Source organism: Arvicola amphibius, chromosome 7 (assembly GCF_903992535.2).
Source record: "Arvicola amphibius chromosome 7, mArvAmp1.2, whole genome shotgun sequence".
Taxonomy (NCBI): domain Eukaryota; kingdom Metazoa; phylum Chordata; class Mammalia; order Rodentia; family Cricetidae; genus Arvicola; species Arvicola amphibius.
The window spans coordinates 78,352,210-78,372,769 of NC_052053.1; the positions used below are offsets into that span (position 1 = coordinate 78,352,210).

The 20,560-nt window shown below is 51.3% G+C and overlaps 1 protein-coding gene across 3 annotated transcripts in view; it reads left to right on the forward strand.

Moving 5' to 3' along the window:
- The window catches only part of Itpk1 (inositol-tetrakisphosphate 1-kinase), a 137,442-nt gene that overhangs the window by 56,650 nt on the left and 60,232 nt on the right, over positions 1-20,560 (forward strand). The window contains exon 1 of one of the 3 annotated variants that reach the window (XM_038337610.1): positions 3,832-3,915. The exons of the other annotated variants lie outside the window; for them this stretch is intronic. Within the exon in view, the coding sequence (XP_038193538.1) occupies positions 3,835-3,915 (81 nt within the window). The 5' untranslated portion in view covers positions 3,832-3,834. Of the gene's footprint in view, positions 1-3,831; positions 3,916-20,560 lie in introns of those variants that run through there. 3 annotated transcript variants of the gene reach the window in all.

Consider the following 20,560-nt stretch of genomic DNA (forward strand, 5'->3'; position numbering starts at 1 on the left):
AGCTTATCTTGAAGGACACCGTTCAACCCATGTGTCAGTCATTGGTCTGTGCGATGTGATGTTTTTATTGGCCAAGCCAATTCTTCCGTCCAAGTGCTTTCCCCTCCCCCACTTCCATCCTTTGACTTGGTGAGAAAAGGGTGGTTAGGAAGGAGATAGATGGGAGAAAGAAAGCTAAGCCAACAGTAGAGGTGGCTTATGTCACCCCGTAAAACCCCACTGTGTTCTTACTGGCTGAGACTTAGCCTGAGGTTAACCTTGATGCTGGATGTGCATGTGTACACACATATACACGCACACACGCACACACACTCATACACACACTCACGCACACACATGCACGCACATGCATACAAACTCACACATACGCACTCACATGCACGCTCACACTCACGCGCGCACGCACACACTCATACACACACACACTCATACACACGTGCACACACATGCACGCACATGCATACACACACACGTGCACGCTCACATGCACACTCACATGCACACTCACATGCACACGCACGCACACACGCACACACTCATGCACACACGCACACACTCATGCACACACACACGCACACTCACATGCACGCACACGCACGCACACACGCACACACTCATGCACACACACACACGCACACTCACATGCACGCACACACACTCACGCACTCACACTCACCCCCACACACCCCTTACAGAGGCTCCTCTGAAGAGCGCTGTTACAGTACAGCTTCGGTAGGTGATGTCATCAGAACGCTGGGAACTGATGGACCCTCCAGTGCTGTTCTTATTTATTGACAGGTTTTCCATCTACCTTGGGAGGCAGAGAGGATGTTGTGAGGCAGGAGAAGGTGCACAGGTCATGGAGAGATGGTGGGAAAATCCAGGTTCCCCAGTTTCCCCAACTTTCCAGTTGGCCACTCATTTGCTGATGCATTTGACTGTTGGGTTTTTTTCTTCTTCTTCTTCCTACCCAGCCCTCTGTGGAAGGTCCCGGAGCCCCAGAGTGCTTGGTAAAGCCTGAGAAATGACCTGGGCTCAGCGTGCTCACCACTTCCTGTATGCTGGCCTTATCGCCTTTGGGACAGGGAGGTGGCTTACAATTTCCTTTTATTTAGGACACATGGGGTGACATGTGGTAGAAGAAACTGGAACCAGGCTGACCCCACGCAGATCCTGGTGCTACCATGGGGCCCTGAATTCACATTCTTTTTCTGAGCCTGTTTCTTCCCTACAAATAGGAAATGAGAGTAGCCCCCAGCCTGTGCAGTGCTTGCGATGTCCCTGAGCTGATGTCCTGCAGGCTGGTGTGTGTCCATCTCAGACCCTGAACCCAGGCCCCAAGAGCCTTGTCCAAGAAGCTGAGTTCATCGTACCCTGGGAGGGAAGGGAGAGGTGTGTGATGGACTACCCTTCACTCTGGACCCCTCTGGTGGAGGGTGCGGGTGGGGCCGGGGGCAGCGAGTTTTGTGGAGAGTCCAAACCAGATGCCCAGACCAGGAGTGGACTGGTCTGGCCAGAGAAGTGAGCCGCTTTGGGAGGTAGTTAGGTGTGAGTATGGAAGGGAGCCAGAGGGAGCAGTGTGCCCTACTTTAGGGCAGTGGGGAGTCATGGAAGGTTTTTGAGTGGGTGAGAACATTTTCAGGAGGAAAGGTATTTTGGCAGTTCTTATCCAAGGTGGGTTGGCTTTTGCCCAAGCTGGAGACTAGATTCTGAAGTTAGTTTTGAAACAGGAAAAAAAAAAAAAAAAAAAAAGAAAAAGCATAAAGAAAGTTTGAGCTAGAGGGTATAACTACTACATTTTAGTTCTGGTCCTCTGCATCAGCTCTCTGATGGCATCCAGACAGAGACCCTGGGGTTTTGGTAGATTTTGAGGGCTACAGTAGGTCCTAGGCAGGCCCACTCTTTGCTTCTCTGTGACCTGTGTTCTGGTCATTGGTTACAGAGCCCTGCGGGAGCCGCATAGGAAACTTGGGCCTCCTTGTCCTCGGCAGGACTCATTGGAGGCCTTAAGGGAACTGAATTAAAAGGCCTCACTGACTTGGCTCTGTGGTTTCCTGGCTGATCACCTGGCTCAGCACTCAGTGGGGCTCTTTGAGACTGAGCATTGACAACTGGCAAAGACAGAGGACCTTGAGGTTTGATCAGAGAGGGAACTGGTCCCTGTTGACCTTTGAGTAGAGGCCCTAAGGTCTGGCTGGCTGTGCACGACTAGCTAGGCCTTGATGTCTGGCAGGCTCCTGCTGGACTTGGACCATGAACCTGCTGGACATTCAGTGCAGGCAAAACTCTAGGCATGGGCTGTGAATGCAGGGTTTTGAAGGGAGGTAGATCTGTCTGCTCCTGCTCTGCCTTAATTGGGGTGGACCCTGGCCAGACCCTGGGTTACAATGTCAGAGGGCTCCTTAGCTGCTGCTTCATGCTTAGCCTGGGTCTCTCTCCTGGCTAGACTGAGGACAGAGACCACGCCCTTCCTCATACTTTTGGGCAGCTCCTCCCCTCCTCTTCCTCCTTCCTTTTTCCTCTAAGATCTCTGGCCCCCAGATGGCGGTCAGTTGCTGCTTGGGCACGTCCAGTGAAAGGCACGTATGGCTCTGGGTCCTGTGTTTGCAGGGCCCCGTGACTCCAGTTCCAGAGTCTCCATCAGCTGTCAGTCCTCCTGCAGTCCCTCACCTTTGCTAGTCAGGGCTGTGAGTTAACTGTTATGCTGCCTTTTTCAGTAATTACCAGCCTGCCTTCGTCACGGTCTCCTTCCTTTTGACTGGGCCTCAGCTTCCCTTTTCTGTGAAGAAGGAGTTGGACTCCATCACAGACTGGTGACTCAGAGGTAGCCGGCCCTCTCCTAGCTCCTTGGTCCTGCCTAAGGTTTTTACATTTTTCTTTAACTCCGTTGCCAGTATGTGAGCCTGTTTCCCATTTCTTGTACTGGCAGCCTCATGGCTGTGTCTTGTGTGGACAGTACAGGTTGGCATTTTCTGTGTGTACTAAAGCTCCCCTGCAGCCTCCGGCCCCGACTCCCAGGGTAATGAGGCAGCAGAAGAGAGAAGTGAGGGACTGATTGTTTCCCAGAGTGACTGTAGCTGAGGACTTGGGGCTTGACGGAGGAGGCTTTTCATCTGACCCACGCTTAGATGTGGGAAGGAATATGGGTTAGCGGACTTGGTAGCTAGAAATGTCTTAGGAATAAAGCTACAACCAGGATGGCAACAAGGTGCATTTTGGGGACCATTGTGAGAGAAAGAACGAGCAAGCAATGTGACAAGAACCTCCAGCATGTTCCCTGCAAGGCTCAGCCAGCACACCAGCTCTCTGATGCAGGTAGGGTCAAGTTGTGGCCTAGGGTGTCCCTTGGAACTTTGGTGTCCTGTGGCCTAGACCTAGCTTTGGCAATACTGCAGCCTTAGGGTTCATTGGCCACAGAGGTCAGATTTGAGCCCCACATGGTTCTTGTTTCCTCCTACTTAGCTGAGGCCACCCAAGTGTGGGCACATCATCCACGTGTGGACACAGTCCTCTGGTGTGCCCTTGTTTATCTAGACAGCACGGGGTAGAGAGACACTTTGCACCCAGATGTCATTGCCTGTGTGCCCGGTGTGCGTGGGTCTCCTGTTGGAAATAGCCCCTAAAGGAAAAAAGTGGCCAGAGGAGTGAGCTTGAAGCCCTTCTGTGCATACTGAGATAGATTTGCATCCTGGCACCCCAGCTGTGTGATCTGTTGAGCTCCTGCTCAACACCCTCTGCGCTCTGAGCTCACCTGTGGCCCACTTGGCCACCCAAGGCCAATATTTAAACAGATGCCAAGAAGTTTCAAAGGTTTTCCTCAAAGCATAGGCTCTGATGGGAAGCTGGCCATGGCCGCGTGAGAGAAAGCAGGTGTCTCTGGCTTCCTGCAGTTCAGAGCTGCACAGTGGTCTTCAGGTGAGCCCCTTCGCTACTCGGGCCAGCCCGGTGAGTTCTGTCGCTTGCATTCTGGATGCAGGACCCCTAGGATTTAGAATAACACTCGCTGTGCACAAGCTACCCTGCTCAGAGAGAAGAAATGCCTCAGCTGCCAGCGGGGAGGATCCTGGAAGGGTTTGGAAGGAGGAAATGCTTGAAGTGGGGTTTTGTGGCACAAGGGCTCGGAGCTCCAGGGAGGTTCTGGAAGATGCTGGACCTTGTTCAGTGTTCTGAAAGAACATGGGATCTACACATACAGAGGATTGCTCCTTTCATGGGCTTCATTTGCTCACGGAGGTCAGGGAGCAGAGTCAGCCCCCATTACATACATTCCAGCTTGCCTGTTAGAGCCTGGCCCTGGCCCAGCAGCTTCTTTGAATCTCATTCCTTTCAGTGAATATAAATGACAGTAGTGTTTGAGGCCTTGGGAGGAGAGGACACCTTTGAGTACGGAGCCCAGGCTCAAGAGTCAGGCCCTACACTGGGCCTGCTGGCCCTGCATGTCTGCATGGATTGGGGCAGGAGGCCTGGGGTCGGGGTGCCTGTCTTATCTGACTGACTGACTCACACTTTGTGAAGTGAGCCAGCGTTGTCTTCCATCCAGGTGAGGGTGTGCAGCTTTTCCAGGCCAGCCAGCCAGCAGCCCCTGTGAGGACTGTGCCTAGTTCTCCTGCCTCCCAAGCCCGACTGGTTCCCACCATTTCATGGGCCTGACCCGAGTATGACGGTCACAGAGCGTGAACGTGGCAGCGATCCAGGGTAGGCACAGAGCCACTTCCTGCTCAGGGAGTGCCAAGTGACTTCTCTCTTCTCAGAGTGCAGGGAGCATTTAAATGGCCCCCAGGGAGGCAGGGTGCAGAGAGCAGGTGAGAACTGGAGGAGGCAGGTGTGGGTGGCGTGCGCGCTGGCATGTAGGGGAAGTATAGGCCTTGGCGTCTGTGGTAAATGTGGAACGGCTGGGCAGGAATGGTGGGCCAGAAGCTGCGCACTCGGGTTGACGTAGAACTCACTGTGCAGGGGAGTATGGCCTGGTGGGCAAAGATCTGTTTGTCTTTCCCATGTCCTGTCTTGTTCTTGCACCTCAAGAGGGTTGTGCTCCCTCAGACCTTGCTTTGACAGAAAAAAAGCAAGCCTTGCTTCGTGAAGACAGTCTGAGCCCAGCTGGGCCCTCTGCTCTCTCATACAGGTTCCCTTAGTCCTCAGTTTTCCTGCTCTGTGAAGTGGGCATGAATCCTGTATTGTACTTTCCCTCTGGGTAGTGAAGACAGATAATAGTTTCTAAAATGAAGATGGTTTAGTCTCAAAGGAAGGTGACCTTGTTGGGATTCATGGATATGCCTGCATCTGGCCTCTGGTCTGAGTGGGAGGAGCAGCCCATTCCTGCGCTAACCCCTTCCATAGCCTCTCCTTCTGGTGACAGGAGGGGGAAGTGTGGTTAGGGTAAGGTTCGGGGAGAGCCTTCTCAGACACAGCCATGAGCAAAAGGCAAGGCCTGAAGGGAGAGGTAGGTGGGTGCTGGTGTCTGGCACCCAGAACCTTGGCTTTTCTGTGTAAGAGAAGGCAAGTCTGTGGTGTTGAGCATGGCGACAGACTGTGACATCTGGGGGTGACAGGACCTGGGTGGGAATCAGGGAATTCATTCTTAAACTCAGGGATATCCTTAAGGGCTCAGTTCGGGAGGTGGGGGGTGGGCAGGAAATAGCCCAGAACTTTTAGGAAGAATTCTCAGAGAACCTTATTTTCTGGCCTGCCCTAGAGGGAGCCGCTCCTGTCCCCCTGGGACCAGGTTTCAGGTGGCTGCCTGAGCCAGGCCCTTTGTGAAAAGTTTTTCAGTCCTAAACTCACCCTCTCTCCGTCTCCTCTAACAAGGGCATATGGGTGTAATTTCCTTTTCCTGTGTTATAATTGTACCGTTAGAAGCAACTCAATGTTAAATAGTGGGAATTGGTTCAGTAAATGGGACTGTATTGACCTTTTGCTGGTAATGTTTTAGCAAACACGAAGTAGCCTAGGAACATGTTCCTTATATCATGCTATCTAAAAGGTGGCATCTAAATTTGATTCCCTCATCTTTATGGGGACATTTAAAAGAGTTAGAAGGACATGCAACAAAATGCTATCAAATATCTCAGAAATGAAGTTGAGACTGTTTGGTATGAGTAAGTGAGGATTTGATTTCCTCCGGTGAGTGTAAGTTAAACTGATAAGGAGAAAAAGAGTTTTTGTCAAGTGACATGGGATTCTGGCTCCCCCAGGCTGCCAGTGGATATGGTACCTGAGTCCTTCCTGGCTGGAGCCCTCAGACCTGCCCGTATCTGGAAGCTGGGTTTGAATCTCAACCCTTAGCATGGAGTTCCAGCTCAGCCTTGGGTTCCTCGTGGGGACTGGGGACTGGGGACTGGGGACTGGGGACTGGCCGGCTCCTCAGATGATTGCCCAAGTAGGCACAGAAGGCATTCTTATTCCAGGTCACTTGGGCCTAGCACTAGGGTACAAAGCCTTGTGGGCCTTTAGTGTATGGCTGCCATTTCCTTCCCATCGTAAGAACCAATCTCTGTGGATCTTGGACTACTTTTAATAATTTTTAGTAAACTTTGAATTTTCATTGGAAGTCAGTGTGAGTTTGGCTTATAGTCATCTCTGAAAGGAAGGCATATATACCTGTGCTCTGTCCTGTCCGTCTGTCCATCTGTTTGTTTGTCATCATTGTTCCCCAACCCAGACTCACAGAGATCCACCTGCATCTGCCTCCTGGGTGCAGGGATTAAAGGCGTGCGCCACTGCACCGCAGCTGCGATGGTCTTATCTGTCAGTACTGCAAGGCAGCGGATGGCTTCTTGCAGGGTAAAGCTGGTGGCCAGGAGGTTTGCTCTGGATAGGGGCTTCTTCTGCATTTCCCAGTAATTAGGGCTGGCTGGACCCAGAGCAGTAACCACCCAGGGAGCAGGGGAGCAGGTCAGCAGCCTTCAGGGCTCTCTGGTCTGGTAGCCTGGCCCTGCAGACTCCTTTGACAAACAGGAGTCATTGGCCTAGCAGAAAGGGAGCATTGCTGATTTTACAGCCATTGCCAGAGGGAAGCTTCCCCAGCACCTCAATAATTGTAAGGAAATCCCACCCAATAACAGCAGGTCTCTTGTGAGTGCTAGTGTCTTTCAGCCCTAAATCCCTCTCTTAGACCTCCCCTTCCCGACCTGCCCTCCTCCCTGAGTACTTAGCGGGAGAGAAGGCAGCTTGCTGTTGTTGATGATCCCAGAGTGGCAGAATAGGGCAGTGTTCCTTGGGGAGAGCCCTCAACTGGTCCAGGCTGAGTATGATGAGTCATGAGCCACATGGATTTTTAAAAGCTGATGGTAGGTTGGGGGTGGGGAGCATGGGGAGACTGTCACCAGCAATGATAGGTCTCGGCCATATGGGGCCTGTATCCCTGCCAGCATCTTGGGAAAAGTCCCATTTTGTTTTTGGCTGTGTTGGTATGAAGGGAGCTGATGTTGGGAGCTCAAAGCACATTGCTTTCTCCGTACCTTTGGTCTTATCTTAATCCTTCAGAGATGCCTGCAGTTCTTCTCATACTGTCTTATAGATGCAATCCTGGTTGCTGCAGGTGACCTGGGTCAGGAGCGGCTGGTGACTCTATAGTTCTGTCATCTGCTCCCACAGCTCTTTGGTCACAGGTTCCTCTGGGAGGGGCTGGTTCTCTCACTTGGACCTAGTGAATACCTCTCAGCATGACTGCCTATTTCCAGATTCTAAGGATATTACTTAGGAAGGAGAGAATGTTGTTAGGCACCATAGTGCTCAAGGTAGGTAAGCTAGGACAAGGTGTCCACTTAATTTCACATGCCTGTGTCCTACCACTTGCAATGTGCAGGTCGTGTCCCCAGGTGCTGGTCTCTTCATCTGCTGTGATCAACGGGGCTAGTTACTGAAAGGGAAGTTCTGGCTAAACCCTGCCCTTGCTGTCTCTTGCTACCAAGTAGGACTGGTAGTCCATGGTGCTGCCGGGTGCTAGGTTCCCATTAGCTGGGCCCACCCTCAGCAGTGTTAGATATCTCTGGTAGACCACGGCTTCCACTCACAGGGCCCACAGCAGCCATGTGGAATTGTGGTAATCCCAAGTCATTCTTCCTATTTCTCAGGCAATACTGCCTTTTGACTCTCTTGACCTCCCATTCTGGCTCCACATGCAGGGTTCCATAGAGTTTTTGCTGTTTGTTTGGGACTTTATGGTTGTTTATGTTCAGTTATATTCACCTCCTCTGAGTGGACTTGACCCCAGCTTGTGGGCACACTTGGGCCATCCACCTCATTGCCCCAATGATGTACCATGTCTGCTCTGAAGCCCTCATCTCCCCCATTACCTTGGTGCTAATTATGGAGTGAGCACTGGCTACTCAATGTGAATGAAAAACAGACACAAGGTGACCAAGGTCTCCCAAATCAGAGCCTGCTGAGGTACGAGCCCAGCTTATACAGTCAGCTTGTTTCAAAGGGAGTGGAGGGCAGAGGAGCAGCCCACTCTCTTAGATACTCTAGAGCCCAGTGGAAAGAGAGAGAATGGCCCCAGAGAAGCCACTGAACTAGACTGAAGCCTGTGAGGTGGCCATGGGTCAGTGCTTCTGGTCCAGGGGAGGCCAGTTAGGCTGAGGTGACAAGGTGACTGGAGGGCCAGAATGCTGGGGTGGAGGGCACCCTGGAGGCTGGCCCCAACAGTCCAAATCCCTGAGCATTGGTGTTGTTCACTGCCCATTGTGTTGGGCAATGCCAGCTGCTCCTCCTGCCACTCACTGCTATAATCCCATTTCACTTCCCTTTGGCCCTTCTTGGTGGGTTATTATATGTCTACACAGCCGGCAGAGACATTCCTTGAGTCCCCACCTACTGCATGACATGAAGGGTCCCAAGGCATCCTGGCAGCAGACCTTGTCCTCCAGGGGGAAACACAATGCCCCAGATGGCCAACTGCCTCAGTTTCCATCCTTGGGGAGGGCTCTTGCAAGCATACAGGTGAATGAGAAGGTAGAGGTGGGAGCTGATGGAAGAGCTGGGGTCACCTTCTGAGGAGGCCCCGGAGAGAAGGATAATTTTTGGCAAGAAGCGTTTCTGAGTCCGAATTGGGAAACTTGGGAACCCATCTGCATCATGGTGCATGTGATGGCTTTGCCCTTGATTGTGTGGACTTTCCACAGTCAGCTTGCTTCTGCAGGGCCCTGGAGGGTGGTTGCCATAGAAACTCTTGGTCTCTGCGGGTGGTGTGTGGCTGAAGCCACCTCCCAGTTCATTCCAGTTTGATGTGGGGAGGATTCTGAGAGGGGCCATGGGAGTAAGGCCCGGGGCTGGGGATGAGAAAACTGGAAAACACTGATCTGCTTTTGAATGTGGACCTGGGACCCCAGCATCAGAGCCCACCCCTCTTCCGTTTCTGACAGTGGAGAAAGACTATGAGCCAGACCATACTCCCCAGCCCTGACTTATTCAGTCCTGAGCTCCTCCACACTGTCCCCAGCCCATGGTCTGCCTCAGCCACTGTCTGCTGTCCCTTTCGGTGTCTTCCTGTCTGTTTGTGTTCTTGCTCCAGGCCCATCCTTGCTGCTCGAGGCCCCTCCTGCCTCTTCCCCAGTCCTGCAGGCTGCTCTCTGTTCCTCAGAGCATCTCACCTGCTGGCTGGTCTAGTTCTGACACAGTATCCTCCCTGGTTCCCAACAGGACACCCCTGCTGGACCCCGTCAGCTTCTGTAAGGGTCCTGCTCTGGGCCTTCCTCCCCTGGCAGCAACTCTGTACTCACTGCAGTGGTTTTCTCTGCCCACTGTTGAGGCATTGGATGGGAAGGCACCCCGGGAAGAGAGCACTTCTTTCTCTTTTTGACAAGTGAAACCCACTGGGGTCTGTGGGATGTTCCCCCAACGAGGCACAGCTCTGCTGATGGTCCATGGATGGTTCCATCCATGAGAACCCCTCCACCCTGTCCCTGCCCACCCTAGGCTTAGTGAGATCAGCCAGGGTCCTACACTTCCTTCTGTGATTGTCATGATGACAAATGACACATAGTCACAGGCCTCTGAGAGTAAATTAGGGTCCTGCGTGTTGAGTATGTGGGTATCGCTTGTAGAGACCTGGAGAACCTCAAGCCTAGCCCATCTAGGTGGTCCAGGGTACAAGCACATCTGCTGCCATCATCTCTGGGTCAAAGCCTTCTTAGTGATTCACACTGATGCCCAGGGAGATGGAACCCTTCAGACCCTTTGCCAAAGGCCCCAAGTCCACCACATGGGAGAGGGACTGGCTTCCTAGGGTACAAAATTTTTGCTGGTGCTTGTCACCTGCTGCCCTGAGCTTCTAGGCAGCATCTCATGGCTGTAGAGTGCAGACATCCCCCTCCTTACAAGTCTTAGTGATTTGCCACGGTCACAGCTAGAGCCAGGGTGACACAGGTCATCTAGGATGAGGTTCATTGGAAGCTGCTCTCGCATCACTCTCTGTGTGTGTCCGTTTGTCTATCTGACTGCCTCTGTGTGTGTGCGTGCGCCTGTGCATATGCATATGTATGTATGTATTTGTGTGTGTGTGTGTGTGTGTGTGTTCCACAGGGATCCTCACCTCCTCAAGAGGCAGAGAGACAGGGTTTAGTTGGATTCCAACATTTCTTTGAATTCTGTGTCATTCTCTGGAATTCTCCCAGGTGAAAGAGGCAGGTTTCAGCGTTGCCTGTCTCTAGTGCACCAGCCTGTTAACAGCCCTTTAAATACTCCTTCATATTATGAGAACTACCAAGTTGGAAATGGCCTCCAGGGATGCTGTCTTTGGACTGAGAAGTGAATGTAGAGAGAATACCACCCAGGGCTTTGGAAGAATCTATGTAGGCTTTGCGGGACTTAGACTCCGAAGTTTCTGCTTCTTATTGTTAAAGAGGGTACAAGGAGATTATTTTAGGCTTGGAGAATTCTCAGCCACTGGTGGTGGGGCTGCCAGTTGCCATTCTGGGAGGAACAGGGAGATAAAGGAAGCATTGAGATGCTGAGATGTCTTTCCTTGTCGCACAGAAAAACATCCTGGGCCCAAAGCCAGGGCAGAAGAGAGGGAGGTTTGGAGCACAAAGTATGGATCTGGCTAGGGGTGGGCAGCTGTTCTTAGACCACCAAATCCCCAGACCCAGAACATGGTCCTCATCTTTAAACTTATACCTCAGCTGCACACAGGGACAGTGGTGGCCCAGGTTCACACAGAGACCTCTGCCCACTGCTACCTTCACAGCCTCATGTTTTGGGGTTCTTATGTGAGGCCCCACACTCCATGAAGCCATAAAAGTGACAGCTCTAAGCCTCGTGTGCTTATGTATTTATCCCTTGAGACACAGCATCAACACAGCATCAACACAGCTCACGTATTGGTTCTTGTAGCTTCCAGGGTCATCCTGTGTAACGGGGGTTGTCCAACACCCTGCTGAGCCACCGGAATCTTCCCACCACCCTTGGAATATTAACTTGTAAATACTTCTTTATTTAAAATATTTTATAGGGCTAGAGAGTTGGCTCAGTGGTTAAGAGCCCTTGTTCTTGCAAAGGACCCGAGTCCAATTCCCAGCACCCACATGGAAACCCAGCACCTCCACGGGTACCAGGCACACTTGTGGCACATAGACATACATGCAGGCAAAACCCTCATACGTGTGTGTGTGTGTGTGTGTGTGTGTGTGTGTGTTTGTAGGAAAAGTCAGAGAACGACTTTCAGGAATTGACTCTCCTTTTACCTTGTGGGTCTTACAGGTCAAACTCAGGCTCCTATGGGAGCACTGAGTCATTTCTCGGGGCCTACTTGTTTATTTTTTGAGACAGGGTCTACTATATTGCACTGGCTGGCCTTAAACTTAAGGAAGTGCTCCTGCCTTCGCCTCCCAAGTGGTAGGCTAATAGGTACCATTACGTTTGGCTAGCCAACTTCTAATCTTGTCCCCTCAGGTCTGAGCTTGCTTCTGTGCTGCCCCTCTTTCCCCTCATCTCCCTGCTCTCGAGCCTACACCGCTCACCGTGTTCCCCAAACACCCAGATGCACCCATCTCTCCTGGGTCATTCTCTTCATCTTCAGACCTCACTTCCTGCTGCCTCCTTGGGGTGGGGGTGGGGCTGCATTTGCTTGGTGGAGATACTGTGACAAAGTGCACAGTCTGAGTGGGATATGCCGATGCTTAGGAGGCCATAGTGATAAGCAAGGTGCTTTTTCCTGAACTGCAAGGGGGAGTCGGTGCCGGGCCCTTTCTGAAGCCCCTGGAGCTCTGGCGGGTCGATCTTCAGCCTTCCTTGATTGCAGATGTGCCTCCGCGATCTCTGCCTCCATTGTCAACTTGTGTTCTCCCAGTGTGCAAATACTCAAATGTCTCCTTCTGACAAGGACAGCAGTTCTTTAGAAATGAGGGTCCACCCCACTCCAATATGATATCATCTTAATTATATGTGCAACGACTCTTTCAGAAAAGGCCACGTTCTGTGGTGATGGAGGTTAGAATACGAACGTGCTGTTTCTGTGGAGCCAGTCTCACTTGGATCAGGCCTTCTGTGGCGAGTGTCTGTTCTCCCCAACAGGCACGCCGACTCTCTGACCTCTGCCCTGACTTTACCATATTTCTTTGTTTGCCGACGCCCTCTCTGTTGTGTTGCCATGCCAGAGCCGTGCCAGCACAAAGCAGCCTTCCAGGGGTGGCACTAGGACTCAGGAAACGCAGAACAGAATAAAGAGCCATCTTTTGTGGGTGATTTGTTGAAGGAACAGTGTGTTTCTTTTCTGTACACGTTAGACAAAGGACGGGAGCGTAGAGGGCCGCTGTGAGCGCTTGGTGTTCTTAGCGTTTGTCAGATGTGCACACTCTCAGTCTGCTTCGTTGAGTACAAACATGTGTCCTTTTGCACAGGGTGTCCCCTTGACCACAGGCTCCGCACATCCTAGCGAACTAGAATGAGTGTGGTTTGCCTGAGGCTGCCGAGGACATAATCGAATGGGAGGATTACACTTAGCCTCTAGGAAGTTTGTTGGGATCTGGGCCATCCAGCCTCATCCCACAGTGGAAGACGCAGGGAAGGTGGCCGTCTTGTATGGAATGGAGTTTGTATGTCCCAGTTTATCTGGCTAGGAGCTCAGGAGTGCATGCCTCACCATGAGCCACGGGGTCACTTTGTGGCAGTCAGATACGGTGAGGGAGCTGATGCCTCAGGGACTGTCGGTTACTTCTTCTAATGCCCTTTCTTGTATGTGTAGGTCTGTCCAGTCTTCTAGATAGATGCTGAGGGGGAGGGTCCCCAGATCGTTTGGAGTGACTTAGGCCAGTGAGCCGCACTAGTGGCCACTCCTTCTGCCTCTTCTTTGGTGTCTTTGGAAGCCTTGGCTCCTTTAGTTTTTGGAGTCATGGCTGCTAGTGTGGCAGTGAGCACAGCTATAGGAAGTCTCTGGGTCTCTTGAACACCCAGTTCCTAAGGACTGCTGTGGGCTGGAACCAGGTAAACACCAAGGCCCTTGCTTGTTCTATAGCCCAGAAAGTCCTGGGATTCTCTTCCCATGCTAGGTCAGAGTCTTCAACTTCCCCCTGAGCCACTTGGACTTGCAGAGCTTGTTAATGGGATACTTCTGTGGTGGGACTCAGAGGAGCACTCCTCCTCCACACTGAGGCCCAGCACAGAGGCCTAGATCTGGGAGCATTATGGAGAGAGTATAGGCAGGAGATCAGAAGGTATGGCTGCAGGGAAGGCAGTGGGTGAGGGTTTGTGGTCAGAAAACATTTAGGCCTGTCTCTTGCGAGGCAGTGACATTTTATGACTGACCTAATCCCTCTCGGGCATTCCCCCAGTGCATGAGAGGATAACATTGGTTTGGAGGGGTGGTTATGTAAGTGCCCAGTACCTGTTATGTGGAGGGGTGGGTGGCATGAATGGGTGGGCTGGTGTTACAGATCCCCTTTGCCCCCAGGTACTCCTTCAGGGCATGTTTGCTGCTCTGGTGGGAGCAGAGGATGCCAGGCAACGCAAGGATGAAGGGAGGAGCAGGACACAGTCCTGACCTTGGAGAGGTCTCAAAGGCGGGCCAAGAAGTCTTTTTGCAGTTCACAGTGGGTATGATTGGCCAAGCCAGACTGTGTCAGTCCCTCTGAAGTAGGAGGCCGAGGGTGCCTGGGAGCTGGCATCATGCCCAGGCCCCTGAACCCGAACCTGACGCTTCCTGTTTGTCATTGGAAATAGTGGCTCCCCCAAGAACTGAAACTAATGAAGTGTTAGGGAAAGTCAGAGCAGAGAGAGCAGAGAAGCCCCGGGACACGACCCGGCATCTCTGCGGATGGGGCCTCCTGAGAGCCTGCTCGGCTCTGGCTCGTGGCTGAAGCTTTGTCCAATGAGAACTGTAGGAGCAGATGCCAGGGCAGAGGAGGAAGCAGTCTCAGGTGGGCTGAAGGTCACTGCTTACAGCTGCCTGCCCTCCATCAATCATAGACCCAGGTACCAGGATCCAAAGGGCCCCACTGTCATGGGATCCCAGTGAGAGACACCCCCCCCCAGCCCCGCCATCTATTAATGCAGTAATTCATGTTCAGTGCTTACAGGTTGGCCTGGCATAAAGCAGGTGCTCAGTGGATGTTAGCCACTGACTAGATTTGAGCCCAGGCCTTTTTGCTTCTAACCTTGTCCTCTGCGCTGCTAACCTGGTAACTTAAAATCAAAGAAGTAAGATACTGGGCTGGTTGAAACTCACAAGTAGCATAGCGTACTGTAAGAAGACTCATCTCACCTGGTCCATAGAGACCCCTGTTACTCCACCCTAGGGGAGATTATTGCTTCTATCAATCCTTTGGGGGGGGGTGCACTGAGATGCTATGGGCATAGGCAGGGAGATGTCTGTATTCTCTCTCTGCTCTTACACTCCGCAGCGTACTACATTGGATCACTTCCTAAGATTTCCTGTGGCAATTTGATATCCCACACATCCCTTCTTGGTGGATTTGATTCACCAGTTTTGGGTGATTATAAGTAATGTCCTGTGTGTTGGCTTGTTAGCAGAATGGAGATACCCTGAGTCCCATGCTTCAGGATGCTTCCATGGGCTGGGAGTTTGATGGCCCTTGTGTTTCCTGATGAGCGATCAGGAAATAGCATTTTGCTGGAGAGGTCACTTCCTCCTACTGCAGTTTCAGAATCTAGAGCTGTAAGACTGGCTAAGACCCCTGTGGCCGAGATGCCCAGGCAGGCGCTCTCCCACAAGTAGGCAAGACCTACCTAGGACATAATCTCTGGCCACATTGTCACCGCCTGTCACTTCCAGGAGAAGTGTCTGGCTAGTACCCTTCTGAGGAAAGCAGAGGGGCTTTGGATTTGCATCTTAGAGCACAGGGACAGAACTGGAGTGTGGCCATTCCCCTTACTTACTGGCCGTCCAATCTCAGCTCATTGTTTGGCCTTCTGGAATCTTCTTCGCCTCACCTGCAAATGGTCACCAGACCTCAGCTGCCCCAGACTGGGAGATTAGGGGAAATAATGTGTGTGATTCGCTCAGTTCGGCACCTGGTATGGGGTTTAGATTCCTGCGGCTCTGGGGAAGGGATTGCTTGGCTCATCCTGGCGGACAGCCAGCAAGAATTAAATAGAAGCTAGAGAAAATCTAGCCTCACGTGATCTCGGCTGAAATCCCTGCTGCTGACATCTGCGCAGTGGGCTGGCTCTGCTCAGAGGGGATTACCTGATGTCTGGGCGCTGCTGTGTGCTATGGAAGGGTGTTTACTTGTCTCTGCTTTGCAGGTGAGGAAGCCAGTCTGAGGGTGAAGGATACACTCTCCCTAGGCCTAGGCCTGTGCATTCATACTCAACCCCACTCTCTAGAGCATCCTTTGGTTTCTTTCTGCTCGAGAGGGGCCACCTCATGCCTGGGGTGGCTCAGGAGGAAGATAGTTGTTAGGGAACTGAGTCAAGAGGACCCTGGGAGCCCCTTTCTCCAGTCCCAGCATATACTGAGAGGACAGCCAGGTTTTGGGGTGTAGCCTGTGACTTTATTGCATGTTGGTACACTTCTGCCGGCTCTTGTCTGTCTTTATTTGCCAGTTTGTGAAGTGTGCCTCTCCTCAGGACAGGAAGAGACTGCCTGGTGGCAGGGCGGGGTTACTTCCCATCATGTTGTCTTGAGCCCTGGGGCACCACTGTATACAGTAATTCTTACTGTACGAACATCCCACTTTACCAACTTGGCTGCCTTCAAGGGACTTGTGGGCAGGTGGAGGGGATTCTGTGATCTCTCCTGGGAGCTGGAGAACAACCGAGTTCATGTGTGACTTATTCAAGGTTTCCGCCTAATGATTCTGAAAGATCAGGAACTATTTTTCCCTTGCAGGATAAATCTCTGTTGGTAAATTCTATATAGAATCGAAACTATAAAACTATAGTCTTAAAAGCCCATCCAGGGGGCTGGAGAGATGGCTCAGAGGTTAAGAGCACTGACTGCTCTTCCAGAGGTCCTGAGTTCAATTCCCAGCAACTACGTGGTGGCTCACAACCATCTGTAATGAGATCTGGTGCCCTCTTCTGGCCTGCAAGTATACATGCAAGCAGAACAGTGTATGTGTAATAAATAAATAAAGATTTATAAAAAAAAAAAAAAAAAAAGCCCATCCAAACCCCACTGGGGCCCATTTGCTGGCATTTAACATGACCTTTGTCTCATTAAATGAAGAATGAAGAAAGATATGGGGTAGGGGAACCTGCCCCGTAAGTCAAGTAGATGTGTGTTTCTGGGTTATCAGGTGACTTGGTCCTCCACCCCACTCCTTTCACCTGTCACAGGGCCATCAGGAAAGAGAGAGAAAATCTCTTCCTGAAGGGAGACACGGACCACTTCCGCCACAGGTCCTAACCAGAGCTCATCACACCTGGATGCTGTGGAGCCAGGGATGCTGTGCTGACCTGTGTCCCGGAGAGCAGAGCTTTGCTTTCCTCTTCCTCTCTCCTCAGTTCTCCGCGGCCAGTGTCTCCACTGGGACTTCTCTGCTGCCACCTCAGTGACTTTCGAACATGTCCTTGAGGTGGGCATGCCCATTGTCATACCAACGATCCCCATCTTTTCACCGGGGTTCTGGGTCTCGTCCACATGGGTGTTTTCCCTAGACATCTAGGAGTGGACTTTCTGAGACAAACGGCTTGGCGTGGGGGTTTTCAGTCTGTTCTTCACCTCGGCTCCGGGCACTGGGCTTTGGCTCTCCTTTTTCATTTTAGTTTTTTTGGGTGACAGGGTCTCTATCCATAGCCCCCGGAACTCACTCTGTAGACCAGACTGGCCTTGAACTCACAGAGATCTACCTGCCTCTGCCTCTCCTGTGCTAGGATTAAAAGTGTGTGGCACCATAGCCTGCTATGCTTTTGCAACTAATTGTCTTTGTTCTCTCTCTCTCTCTCTCTCTCTCTCTCTCTCACACACACACACACACACACGCTCACTCACTCACTCTTTGTGTGTGTATCTATGTGTGTGTCCTTGAGCACGTGGAAGACAGAGGTGGACATCAGCTGCCTTCCTTGATCATGCCCCACCTTATTTTTGAGGTAGGGTCTCACTGAACCTGGGGTTTGTCCATTCAGCTAAGCTGACTGGCCAGTAAGCTGTGGGGATCTTCTTGCCTGCCTAACTCCTGTCTGTAACCCTGGAGTTACTCATGTGTGCTCTTGTACCTGCCCTTTACATAGGGTCTAGGGATTTGAACTCAGGTCGGCTTATATAGCAGGCACTTTTCAGACTGAGCCATCTTCCCCTGCTGCTTAGCACTATTATTTTTTCCTCTCTCTTCAGTTTTAAATGTGTTAATGACTATGATGTAATTGGAGCTTTCAGGGACAGAGTCTGGACCCCAGCTTCCAGCAAGCTAGGTTTGCCCACCCACCTACCGATTAGACCAAGGAGTAATGGTAAAAAGTAGAGAAAGATTTATTCTTTGTGGCCACGTGGTGGAAGAGGAAGAAAGAGGTCCAGTGACGATTCCTGCCCTCTCCAAAGTCCATCTCCAGGGTTCTGACCTGAGGTTCAGGTTTAAATATCAGTTAAGAAGTTTGCATAACTGAGCAGTCCTGGCTAAGGTGTGGTTCCACCCATCATTGTCTTGGCCACAGTCTCTCCTATAAGCTGGCCCAACAGGCTGTTAGTTAGAACTGTATAGAATCTCTTCACAAAAGACAAGTTGTTTCTCTGACGGGCACCCTTCAAGCTTAAGCCATGTAAAATCGTGGCTTGGAGAGCGGAGGTAGGCACAAAGGCCACCCATAGCTTTTGGTGATTGGTAACTGTCGGGAGAAGTGTGTGGCCTGTGATAGGTTGGGCATGCTTCAGTGGAAGGTCACACATCCCAGAGCCCCTGTGGGCAGCACTGACTGTACTCGATGGGTTAAAAACAAGAAAGGACATGAAGTTGGGTGGGTAGGGTTTAGAGATGGACCTGGGAGGAGTGTCTAGGGCTGTGTGAATATGATCCAAATACGTTGTATAAAATTCTCAAGAAAACTAATAAAATGAGAAAAAAGACTTACAGTCCATTTTTTAAAAAAAAAATTAACTAAAAAAATAACCTGTGTGTCATATTGTATGATGATGTAACTGCCCTGTCAGGAAGGAAAATGGTCAATACAATTCTTTTTTTGTTGTTGTTCTTAATTAGTTAATTTGTTTTTTATTTTATGGCATTGGTGTTTTGCCTGCATCTATGTCTATATAATGGTGTTGGATTCCTCTGTAACTGGAGTTACAGACAGTTGTGAGCTGCCATGTGGGTGCTGGGAATTGAATCTGGGTCCTCTGGAAGAGCAGCCAGTGCTCTTAACCACTGATCCATGCTGCTGGATGACTCTATCTCTCAGAATGTTGCTGGAAATGTTAAGGTCAGAGCATGGTCTCTGGCAGGCCTAACAAGTTGGGCTTGACCCCTCGCCTGCGGTAAATAGGCTCACAGTTCCTCAGATGTTAGTGCCATGAGGCGCTGTGCTTGTCCGTTCACTGTCTTATTTGTCTTAGACCTCCTCTGGAGTAAAATGCTGTCTACTCCTCTGCCTTAATTGAATTTTCCCATTACCCTAGTCCCTAGGAACAGTCACTGGGGAACTGGGGAACTGGGGAACTGGGTCAGGGGATGCAGGCACCAGCCTGCCTCTTTGATCTGAAGCAGAAGCCATTGAGATGACCAGTATCTCCCTTGGCTTAGTTTACAAATTTGGGTGGCCAGACTCAAGGTTTTGATGGAGGGACTCATGACACTCCTTTCTGGATGCTTATTCAGGAAGTGACCATGTCCTCCCTCCAACTGCTTTTGGAATCAAACCTTGCTGTCTCTCCCTACTTTGGGGTCTATCCATGAAACTCCAGTGCTAGACTGCAACCTCAGGGCAGGCTCTTTTGCCAGATCCCAGGACTCTCAGAGAGCGTGGAGATCTGCATCAGGCCTTTGATCTAGGCCATTTGTCCCACTCAGCCACTCAGCCTTGGCTTAAAACAAAACTTTTGATGTAGTGGATCCCATTTGAAGTCACAGCTGAAAACACACCACCCCCAGGCTGCATGCAGGGAGGAGAGGTGGAAGAAACCCCAGGTAGCCGGCCCGCCCTTTGGTGTGAACAGAGCCTGGTGTCAGCAGGAGAGAAACCTGTGTTTCACAGGAAGCTCCATGCCCTTGGGCATGTCACTGAACGAGCCTCTGTGTGGCTCAGTGTCTTCATCTGCACCCCATGTGCTCCGTGCTTGTTAGGAACACAGTGCGTAGCTCCCCGTCAGCACCGCGCAGGTGACAGTTGTCATTAACAACCACAAAGAGCTGAGGTGTGGGAGCACAGTCTTTGAGGATGTTAATATGAGCCAGCGCCCATGCTGAGTTCTTGTGACATGCTACAACCGGAGGGTTGGGGTTTCTGTGTTGGTCATAATACAAACAGTAAAGAGAGAGAGATGAAACGACTGACCTTTGTTGAGCCTGCCTGGTAACCAAGCTGGGTCCTGACACTGACTCCATCCCAGGTTCCAGCACCTGGAACCAGCCAGAGATGTGAGCAAGGCCGGGAAGCCCACCTAACCCCTTATCTCTGGGTAGCCATGGTCATCTAAACTACACTGTGCTTCAGTTTCCCCATTCATAAAATGAGGATGCCGTTAATTAACTCTTCCACGTGCTGCCCAAGGCTGTGGTTCTTAACTCACCTTGCAACCAACAGGAAGAATTCATACACACAGTAAGGGGAGGGAGATAAAACGACTGACCTTCATTGAGCGGGCCATACTCATCGGCAAAGTACCATTATGGTGAGTAGGAAACTGCCGCCCCGGTGTTCCTCTGCGGGGAATTTGGATCTCTGTGTACACCGAGCAGGGTCTGACCACGTATACAGCAGCTGTGTGTGCTACAGGGTAGTGAGGTTTCTTTAGGCAGTTGAAGCTCTGAGAAGGCGGTAGCCACGGAGGCTGGTCCTTATACCTGCCTTATTCCTTCCTACTCCATCTCACTTGTAGCTTTTGAACTTTGAAGTCAGGAATACCCTACCATGGATGAAGCATAGTGGCCCTGTGTCTTCATGGCCCTGTGTTGGGGACATGCTTTGCAGTGAAGAGCCCCTGAGGGGCCCAAGTGGAGGAGCAATCCAC